Source organism: Pararge aegeria, chromosome 27 (genome assembly GCF_905163445.1).
Source record: "Pararge aegeria chromosome 27, ilParAegt1.1, whole genome shotgun sequence".
Classification (NCBI taxonomy): Eukaryota; Metazoa; Arthropoda; class Insecta; order Lepidoptera; family Nymphalidae; genus Pararge; species Pararge aegeria.
In genome coordinates this window covers 6,450,909-6,462,336 of record NC_053206.1, presented here as the reverse complement: position 1 = coordinate 6,462,336, position 11,428 = coordinate 6,450,909, and the positions used below count along the sequence as shown (strand labels likewise).

General features: G+C 36.0%; 1 protein-coding gene across 1 annotated transcript in view; it reads right to left on the bottom strand.

The window, feature by feature from the left end:
• Nucleotides 1–555: 555 nt before the first annotated feature.
• The window catches only part of LOC120635818, a 35,797-nt gene continuing 24,924 nt past the window's right edge, over nt 556–11,428 (bottom strand). Inside the window, exons 17-27 of the mRNA XM_039906982.1 lie at nt 10,348–10,353; nt 9,950–9,955; nt 8,486–8,666; nt 6,694–6,779; nt 6,252–6,257; nt 5,512–5,517; nt 5,090–5,190; nt 3,677–3,748; nt 2,181–2,299; nt 1,377–1,420; nt 556–640 (exon numbers count right to left, since the gene is read on the bottom strand). Coding sequence (XP_039762916.1) covers nt 573–640; nt 1,377–1,420; nt 2,181–2,299; nt 3,677–3,748; nt 5,090–5,190; nt 5,512–5,517; nt 6,252–6,257; nt 6,694–6,779; nt 8,486–8,666; nt 9,950–9,955; nt 10,348–10,353 — 695 coding nt within the window. The 3' untranslated portion in view covers nt 556–572. The remainder of the gene's footprint in view (nt 641–1,376; nt 1,421–2,180; nt 2,300–3,676; nt 3,749–5,089; nt 5,191–5,511; nt 5,518–6,251; nt 6,258–6,693; nt 6,780–8,485; nt 8,667–9,949; nt 9,956–10,347; nt 10,354–11,428) is intronic.

Sequence of the window (11,428 nt, the reverse complement as noted above, 5' to 3'; positions counted from 1 at the left end):
GATTCCCACAACTGGAAAATGTTTGTGTGATGAACATGATTGTCTGTCAGTGTCTGGGTGTTTATCTGTATATTATTAGTATTTATGTGGATTATATTTAACAGCTATCTCAGTACCCATAACACAAGCTACGCTTTCTTTGGGGCTAGATGGCGATGTGTGTATTGTCGTAGTATATTTATTTATTCATTTAAAGGTGTATGAAGTCCACCAATCTGCACTGGGCCAGCGTGGTGGACTACGGCCTTAACCCCTTCTCATTGTGGAAGACTTTTGCCCTGTAGTGGGTCAATAATAGGTTGATATGATGATGAAGATGGTGATAACAAAATATTCACTAAAACCTTCCACATGAGTCACTCTGTTCATAAATGAAAACCGTATGGAAACCCGTTTGGTGGTTTTGCAGTTTTCGGCGCCCAAAAAGACAGGCAGACGCGGCGGGGACCTTGTTTGACAATATGTCAAGATGTAAAGATTTGACTTACGTGGTATAAACTGGTAATGGTAGCGACGTTTTGGTATTAAGAATTGAAAAGAAAAACCATGTTTTTGGAATGTTTAAATTTTTATTATTTGCTCATGGCCGTAGTAACTTCTACTGTGATTTCTTCAGTTGTTGTATCTGGAGCTTGCGTAACTGTCGAAATAAGGTTTTATGAAATATAATACACCTAAATATACTACGATAATATACACATCGCCGTCTAGCCCCAATATAAGTGTAGCTTGTGTTATGGGTACTAAGATGACTGATGAATATCTTTATGAATAACTAGGTGTCCTGCGAACTTCGTACAGTGGATCTGAATCATTTTTTTTATGAATGTTATATTTTAATACTTATTATCCTAATCCAGTATAAGAGTTAAGTTAGGTTAAGTCTAAGTTCCAAAAAATCAAATACCATAAGCATTCGTTCAGCCTTTCTTGAGTTATAAATGGTGTAACTAACACAACTTTCTATTATACATACATACATTATATATACCATGATATTATAATGACGGCCGATTGGCGCAGTTTCCAGCGACCCTGCTTTCTGAGCCCAAGGCCGTGGGTTCGATTCCCACTACTGGAAAATGTTTGAGTGATGAGCATGAATGTTTTTCAGTGTCTGGGTGTTTATATGTATATTCTAAGTATTTATGTATGTTATTCAGAAAAATATTCATCAGTCATCTGAGTACCCATAACACAAGCTACGCTTAATTTGGGGCTACATGGCGACGTGTGTATTGGCGCAGTATATTTATTTATTTATAAAAAAAAAAATACTTCCAGCTGTGGGTTCGATGAATCATGTTTGTGTGATGAACATCAATGCTTTCTAGTGTCTATCTATATATATACCTACTACATATTATGTTACTTACCTGGTGGTGCAGTAGTAGTTAAGTTTTCTGGTTTGTCTGCAGTACTAGAAACACAAAATTAATTATTTGAATAATCAAAGTACCAGCGCCATTAAAGAATAGGTTTATGAAAGGATGGCAAAATCTCTTTTGCATTTTCGTGTGGTTAGTAGTAGTAGCACAGAGGACGCTACTACCTGCCCTCCGTTATTTTCCCTTAGTCGCCTCGTACGAGACCCGTGAGAAGAGTAGGGACGGCGAATATAATATATATATATATATATATATATATAGTGGCGTGCAATTCATATAGGCACAAATGCACTGCCTAACCTAAAAATTTAAATATCAAAAAACTTTTATAGTAGTATTTTTCGATTTTATGCGATCTTCCTGCTTTACTCCGACCTTTACGTTAAAACCTATATGCACTGTAAATATACATTATATATTTTTTGGCCAGGGTATGCATAAAGAAGATGCAATAAAATGCAGAAATCCCTCGCATTTATGATTTATACAAAAAAAAATTTGGTTGGTAAAAGTCCGGGAAGTATAAAACGGGTTCCCCGGTCGTCTAGTAAAGCCAACGTGGCGTGCCGTAGTGGTTTTTAGTTTGGGTATACCACATAACCTATGTCTTTGTATTTGTATTAGCTATTTATTTATTATATATATATATATATATATATATATATAATGAAAAATACAAATAATACACGTTAATAACGATATTTGTTCAAATTACTTCACTCAAAGAATGTCATGTATGTGTCACGACCTCCAGACATGAGGATCACGACTGATGGAGGACGTGCGTCTTACCGAATCTCGAAGATATTTTTGGTGACGTACTCCCCCTCGGAGACGAATTTCGCCTGATACACGCCTTCGTAGGTTGAAGAGTACTCCGTAAAGCGGACGTTGATGCTGGAAGGGGTGGCCTATAAAGAAATGAATTAGTCAAAAAAAAAAAAGTGTGAGCATGTAACCTTTACGCGCGATTGTAAAACTCTTTATTGAAAGAGTAAAATGTTCCTGGGACTCCGCTGTTACATTTAATATTCACTACTTCACTTTATCAAATACTAGCTGACCCGTGCAACTTGCACGCATCAAATCGCTTATTACAGGAAAACACGAATAAAATGACATTTTCTAAAAAAGAATCCAAGCTAGATCAATTATCGCCCCCGAAACCCCCTGTGTACTAAATTTCATGAAAATCGTTGGAGCCGATTGCGATATTCCAATTACATATAAGTATACAAGAATTGCTCTTTTAAAGATATAAGATTCTAATTAAAATTCATTATCATCACATTTTATAAATATTTTCATTTGGTTAATAGAATAATTGAGAGTAGAAAATTGAAGGTTAGATCAGCACATGTAAATATAACCTTGTCATTGAATATTATAGAATGTCCCAATCGTCCGATAATTTATTTATAAAGTAATAAATAAACAAACCTTTTTAGAGATTTTCAAAGAACTTTGCAATTTCAATTTTTTTTTTTTAAACTGTGAATTTTTATTCACGTTTAGTCACAATCGATCCGGAAAATTGGAAACAAATAATCCTAATTGATTATGATATTTGGTGAAGGGAAACATCGTGAGGAAACCGGCATGCTTGAGAGTTCTCTATTATGTTTTTAAAGGTGTGTGGAGTCCACCAATCCGCACATGGCCAGCGTGGTGGACTACGGCCTAAACCCTTCTCATTGTGGGAGAGACCCGTGCCCTGTAGTGGGCCGTTTATGAGTCGATGACGATGATAATAACGTAGAAAAGTTCGAATTGCGTGCTGGAAATCTAACTTCGCCCCACGAGAGTAAAGCCGAAATCCTCTAGGCTATCTCTGTTTTATTTTATACTAGCTATTGCCTGCGACTTCGTCTGCGTTTGATTTTATTTTTAAAGTATTCAGTATCGCTAAGCCATAAATGAGGGGTTTGCTGCTGTCCGCTGATGAGTTCTGTCCTCTATCTCCAACCACATTCATCGGATCTACACAAAGTTTGGGCATAATTAAACACATACTATAACCTCTATAGTACAGAAATAATTATTTAAATCGGTTATGATTTGTCGGAGTTATGGTGTAAAATCGTCAAACACTTTCGTCCCCTCTCCCGAAGGAACCGAGCTTAATGTCGAGATAAAAAGTATCTTATATTACTTCTAACACTTCCAAGAATATGTGTACAAAGTTTCATGAGGATCGGTTAAGTAGTTTTAGCGTGAAAGCGTAACAAACAAACTTACATTCACATCTATAATATTAGTTGGGATAGGGATGTAAGATATAGACTTACAATATAAAAGGCTACAGAGCCAACGGTGTTCCTACGAAGCGTTGCTTCCAGTTGTATCCCGTTGACAAATACCTGTTAATTTATTTACTATTAAATCTCTGCACTTTGCTGTTATAATATAGTGACATGGCATATGGTGAAGGTTAAAAAAAAACGTAGTTAAAGTACTTCTTTGGAGTAACAAGATAACATTGGATTTTTCGCCTTATTCTAACGTTTGTTGTATTTAATACATTGAAAGTTTATAATGTCGCATTATCAAGTTATCCCATTATCGTACAACTAAGTTTAACTCACATTCAAATTTGAGATTTTGGAATGAGCCCGCAGACTTTGACAAAGTGTAGGTACACATTTTAGTTTTTCAAAACTTTTTTTGAAAAACTAAAATGTTAACTATAGCTAACTTCAGGGTGTCGGTTTTTCGTGACGGTGTGCGCGCGCATCGTAAAAATTTACTCTTATAAATTTTACCTAACGCGCCAAAAGAAGTATAACTTCAACAGTCAACATTAAAATTTGAGTGAGATTTTTTTAGTTCAGATCGTCCGCGGTTGTTTTGTCATACGGACTACGAAATATTGTTTATGTAAAGAAGTGTTACTTTTTATAAACCTATTTTATACCTTCCTACACTGGATACAATTTCCTACGATTTCTAGACTAAAAAGAGTTCTCTGTGACCGAAACCTAAGCATTGCTCTTTGAACACATGGCGCGGTGTTATGTGTTCTCTGTACTCCTATATGGCGTAGAAGCTTGGACTCTAACAGAGACCATGTCCAGGAAACTCGAAGCGTTCGAGATGTGGGTGTACAGACGTATGTTAAAAATATCTTGGACAGATCGTGTACGGAATAGCACTGTATTGCAGAGAATGGATAAGGTTCCAGAGGTACTCTTAACAATTAAAAAAAGAAAGTTAGAATATTTTGGTCATGTGATGCGGAACACCAAAAAGTATGAACTTCTTCAGCTTATCGTACAAGGTAAAGTGGCAGGCAGAAGAAGGCCTGGCCGAAGAAGAATATCATGGCTCAAAAATCTACAACAATGGTTTGGAAAGAGCACCAAATCATTATTTAGAGCAGCGGTGGCCAAGGTAGAGATAGCCCTAATGATTGCCAACCTTCGTAAGGAGACGGCACCCTAAGAAGAAGACACTGGATACACTTCCATCTTGTTTGTGTATTTGTAAGCTAGTTTAACACTATTTATTGCTTGCGGTGTTTACCTGTAAGTAGATTTACATTTTGTCTTCATACAGTATAAGCTAGTTTAAATTGTTTTTTTGAAATGTGAGTGTAGGACAAACAGCCGCAAATGACTCGGCTTTTAGCCTATCTATACTTACAATAAAACTGTAACAGGTCGTATTATGTACATTGAAGTTTTTTTTTAATTTTTTGGTACCTGTTCGACTGCGCAGGCGTCGCAGCTGAAGGAGACTTCGTGCTGGAACGCCTGGGCTTCCTTGGGCGGAGGCAGTACCTCCACCTGGTTTATGTTAACCGCTGCGTAAAAAGATTCAAAATTCAAAAAATTCAAAATTCATTTATTTCAAGGAGGCCTAATATAAGCACTTTTGAAACGTCCAGTCTGTATGTTTGTAGTGACTCTACCACCGGTTCGGAAGGCAGATTCTACCGAAAAGAAGCCGGCAGAAAACTCAGCAGTTGCTCTTTTCCAACATCAACAATTTACATTTTACATTTTAACATTCGTTTTTCTATCTTGTGAGAAATGAAAGCGGAGCCGGATGCTTCCAAGCAACCTTGTCATTAAGAAACTCATCAGGTAGCGATGTCGTAAAAAAAAAAAATGTAATAAATTACCGGGTGCTGAAAATAATTTAAAAAGTATTTAATGTCAAATATTTTATAATTCAAATTCTGTATTTACCTACACTTATTAAAACTGGTTCAAATGTCGGTCGGTTCCGTAAAATTTTTATATGCATTTTAAATTTATAAAATTTATGTTTTGTCAAAATGTAGGTAAGAACACTATAAAAATTATAAAATTAAAAAGCAATGTGTTATCTCTTGTTTCCGAAAATTTATCTTTTGTGTCGATTCTGAAAATTTTTGTATGCATTTTAAAATTTATAAAAATTGATATTTCCTCAAGTGTAGTTAAAAACACTAATAAAATTATAAAATGTCAAATAAATAAAAAAAGACGTTATGATCTTTGTAAATATTCGTTTAAGCGAGCCTTAGTCAGTCCAAAAAAAAACCGATAATTTATAGTTGGTACGTTTATAGTGAGATATATATATATATATTTACTTTGTTTTCTTTATTTGTATGGATTTAAATAATTATAATAATAACAGAAAAAAACAGTGAGAAAATGATTTTAACTAAATTTGTAAATTAAATCTACGAGAGTTCCAGTCCAGTTGAATGAATACTTTCTCATCTTATCTCATAGAAGGGGTACGAGATCTCGTGGAGCGCATGTCAGTATTACTGGAGTAGAAGTTCAAAACAAACCAAGCCGGGTACAAATTCGTTAACAGAAATAAGAGCATACAGAAACCATGTAAATTAAATAAATTGGTATAACTTACAATTATCTGAAAAAAGAAAATAAATCTTTCAACATTTTATTAAAGTTTTATTTATTTATTCTTTAAAATATTTGTTTTATAAATATAACCTAAAATAAACTATTTAAAACTAAATAAAATCTAAAACGTCCCCCATTAGATGGCCAAACTAATTGGTTGGCCAAGGTAACTGCCCGCTCTAGGATCACCGGTAGACTCTATAACCCTTTTCGATAATTCTTTAAAAAGAGCTCGTGCTTCCGGACCCCACGGTTCCAAAGTCTCTACTCCAAAAGGCACAAAAATGAAGCTGCTATCCAGGTTTCCATATTTACGCCTCTTGGCCTGCTCGGCACTGGTAGCAGCCGCACCCACCATTGACGAGGTGACCTGGATGTGAGATGCAGCTAGAGTATCGACACAAAATTAAATCAAGTTATATTAAAGTCTTCCTTAAACTCACTTTCGATGACAGCCAATATCTTGCTGTATGTCCGTTTGTTCCTCTCGAACACTCCCACGTATACGCAAGAGAACTGATCCTCGAATCTGCGGGATATTGTAAAATGATATTATCCTATATTTCCTCGATATTTCCTCTGGGGAAGAGTTCTACATGCGCTGCTTCCGGAGCCTCACAAATATGTCCAAAGGCTGGCCACCTAGGGAGTTTTTGTGGGTAAAATTTCCACATAACCCGATATTTCCTTAGATCGGGTATATTTGAAGATTCCCCCCACACCGCCCCCCCGAACTTAAATTCCAACTATGACTGTTTAGGGGGAATTAGCAGAAAACCCCGAGAAAGGGGGATAAGAGCTAGAATCTTTCGCCCGTCGGAAGGATGACGATTTCTGAGATGGGTACTAATAATTGTGGGGAAGACAGGAGAAAAAGAGCTAGTGTTAAATTTAAGAGGTTAAAAGTGGAGTTTGAGTGATGGGGGGAGAGGATACGAGGGTTTCTTTTCATCTCCCCTGTACTCCCCCTCAAAAATCTTTATCTTTTCGACGGGCGAAAGATTCTATCTCTTATCCCCCGTTTGACCGCGGGGCCAACTAATGGGTAGGTTGGTTTACAGTTGGGTGTACCCGAGAAAAGATTGAGGGGTTTTGAAACAATTTCGAGACGAACATTAATGGCTCCTTTAGGGTGTGTCCAAATGAGTTTATTGTTTATTGTTATTAGGTACACAAAACAGGTAATAACTAAAAGTAGATCTAAATATAAGTAATAACAACTTTTGTTCTAAGCTACAACCCAAAGTATGTGTACACAACTTGGAATTAAATTAAACAGAAAGTAAAGATAAAATTAAAGTTGAAACAAAAGTAATTTTAAGTTACTAAGAAAAGTGAAGTCTTTTTGGTTTTGGCATAAAAACCAAATTTACGACTGAGAAGAAAGGTTAGGGGATGCTGGGATGGGCATTACGATGCTAGATAAAGGGGGGTTTTCGTTTTGGGTTTTAGGACTAATTATGACGTGGGCATCAAAGGTTTAAGGTGTGGAATGTTGTTAACTTTAAGTGACCTGGAAAGGTTGAAGTTCAGCATCTTGGTCTGCGGTTATATGGCCAGTCTTCTCTACGGGAGTTCCTGTCTACACAACAGTATCAGAAAGCGTGTAGTCCAAGCAAGAGAAGTACAGCGCCTATTCGGAAATGGCCTTCCCATCCATTTCGTCACGTCACGTCACGTCGCGTAACTTTAATACTCTCATATTGTGTTTATTTCATTATTTTTGAACACTAAAGCGGCGGGGAGTTCAGTCAGGAGTGAAATATAAAATTGGCTTTGAATGGGGTAGATTTTGTGAAAGTCAAAGTCAAAAATATCTTTATTCAAGTAGGCTCATAGGTGGCACTTTTGATGCGTACATAAAAATTACACGGTAGTGAGATGATGGCGATAACCACATTCGTAAACTTAAAACTAAAGCTACGAGGGTTCCAAACGCGTCCTGGTCTAAGAAGAAGCCCACAACAAACTTAGCCAGCTGTTTTTTTTTTGTTATCACCATCCCACATTGTCATTTTAAATTATTAGTAATTTAAAGTGATTTATGTAGAGCCAATCAATTTAAATGGATAAACAGGCGAGATTGGGAAAGGTTAAAAGTTACTGCCGTGGGTTTATAGGGGTGTGTTCGAGACACAGTTGTGTGTGTTCGAGTGGGGTCTGTGGGGTTTTTGGGGCAATTTTGAGGAGACATAAAGCTAGTTAAGGATGTAGAAATGGATAATTGTAAGTGACCTGGGAAAGTTGAAGTTGAGCATTTTGGTCTGCGGGATTATGGCCAGTCCCCCCCACGGGAGGGCGCTCTCCCCGCGGCATCGCACGTCATTGAGCGTACACTCTGAGCAGGAGAAGTTCAGTGTCTGTTCAAAACCAGCCCCCACGTCCACCGCAGCAGTCAGCCGACTGGTTTTTATTACTGAAAAACGACATTGCTTATTTAATTTTTATTTATTTATACTCTTTTTTTTTGTACACCACATTATTCAGAAAAACAAAAAAAAATAAGAAACACTTCAAAAAGGTAGGTAGGTAACAAAAGGCGGCCTTATCGCTAAGTATCGATCTCTGCCAGGCAACCTTAGGATTAGGAAAACTAAAAAGAAAACAGATAGGTGGGGTACACTATTTAGTACATACATACGAATATCTACATACTAATACATAAACCAGACTACACAAATAAAAAAAATACTATTGATAAATATAAAAAATAAATATACTAATACATATTTTAACATACCATAAATATGCTTATGTTATTCAGTCTTTTTTTTATTAAACTGCAAGATTGTTCTTGACTGCAATGTCAACTGGCAGAAAGTGATGATGCAGTTTGAGATGGTAATGAGCTAACCTGCTAAGACGTATGATATCCCCAGCCAGAGCATCGAACCCTGTGGGCCTGTGGGACTTTCCATAAAATACATCACTCACCGCTAAGCCAGTGAGGTCATCAAAGTCTAGAGTCGCATTTATTATTAAGTCTTAATCAAAAGCAATTTTGTGTTTATTATTATACTAACTGTGCCGGAAAAGTATTCTACATCGGTTCCGAAAATTTTTATATGCATTTTAAATTTATAAAATTGAAGTATCCTACATGCCCGTTAACGGGATGCGAGCTATCTTTGTGCCAAGAACCGAACACAGATAAAAAACAAACAGACTCATTTTTCCATTTAAATTATTTATATTGGCCGCAAGATACAGTTAAAAACATGTTTATATTACTAATTTGTTATTGCAGGCCTCATACGCGAAGAGTTGAGGTGGGTATTGTCAGTTTACGCACACCGAGAGAATCTCCAACTTAAAATGTCACTTTTTTATTCTTTATTGCTTTTATAAGTGAACATAAATAGACAAATTATGAGAAAAGACACTAATTTTAACACTCATGTTATTTTTAAATCTTTTTTTATTATTTAAACTGATTAAAAAATTGTTTAAAATATTCTGTCTGTATGTGTGAATCCCGTATCTTGTGGTCACGATAACGAGCAAAATACTTCACTTATCGAGTTGTTTTTTTTATATAGGCTTCAGTATCTTGAGGAATATAAACCTATTACTTTTCACGGTATAATTAGATGAAAGTAGTTTAATTATTATTTACATATAATCTCAATTTTATTGTAATGAATGAGATTATGAGGCGTGCACTTTCGGATTTTCCAATTATTTAATTTTATAACTCACCGTTATCTGGAATAAATAAATAATTATTTTTAAGTTTTCAATACTGGATTTTAAATATCTATCAATAGCCTATCACAGTCCACTGCTGGACTAAAGGCTTCTTCGAACGGGAGGGTTTGTCCATAATCAGCATCTGTTATTTTTCCTTAGTCGCTTCGTACGACACCCGTGGGAAGGTGTGGCGACAACTCTATTGTATGTATTAATGTAAGTGTCTTTAGTGTACATAAAGGGAAAAAATTATATAAAATGTGCTTAAAGGTGTGAAAAGTAATAATTTGTTTATTTTTTTATTTACTTTAGTTGTGGTCATTGAGATTTAAGTACAATCATTTGAAGTGTTTTTTAACTCTATTACGTCTACAGACATCGCGGGTTAAAAAGTATTCTATACTTACCATTATCTGTAAGGAATACAAGTTGAAATATATTATTAATCTTGGATAAAATTTTCCAGCGATTGTAGCGATTGTTTTAAATTTTATAAATTTGTTTTTATTATCCATTTTAATTTTTCTAAAGAACTTAGGACGATTATCTTTATTATGTGCCTGTAATAACACCGACACCGTCGCCCTTCTCAACGGAACACAGCAATGCTACAATGCGGCTTAGCGGCAGAAATAAGCATGGTGGTACTTCCCCGGACGAGCTCTGCCACAAAAGCTCTCCTAATCCTAAATCATCGTACCGTAACGCTGCTGCTGAGCGGCAAATCTTCAGAGCATGCCAGTAACACGTACTACAAATTGCCGTTCTATGACCTGAGGCGTAGGTGTTAAACCTCATGTGCGTGTAATTACACCGGCAACAGCGGCCTTAAGACCGGAACCCACAATGCGGCTTGGCGGCAGAAATAAGCATGGCGGGTACGGATACTTTCCCGGATGAGCTCTGACATAGATAGCTCTACTTATAATTCTAATAATAATAGTAATATAACTTATTAACTGTCAGAAAATTATGTATCTTAAACTCTATTTTGAAAATGCATAAAACAACAAAGTTTGATACTAGTCGACTAAGTGGGAATAGAAGAATATGCAATGTTTTACTCAGTCATAGAACAAGGACTGCTTTTGCTCGTCGACAATACATCACGCAAGCCACCACTCTTTACAATAAAATAAGCAAAGAATTTGCTATATACCAAAAACGTTTTTTGAATGTAACAAAACATTGACAGCCTGGCTGAAGACACTAACCTATGAAGAAACTGAGGCGCTTCTTCAGTTTATTTCTATTTAATATGTAATGGATATAGACGCACTTAATAACATGTACACACAAACTTACACACAAACACACACACACGCGCGCACGCACACAAACATAAACACACCATACACACCAAGACACACTACTCAATCGTTTTATTTTTATTTTATCTTGTTTTTGCTATGGAAGAGTAAGGCCTCCTGACACATGTATTTTGATGCTTACTAGAAGGTCTTCACAACATGTATCATTTACAATGTA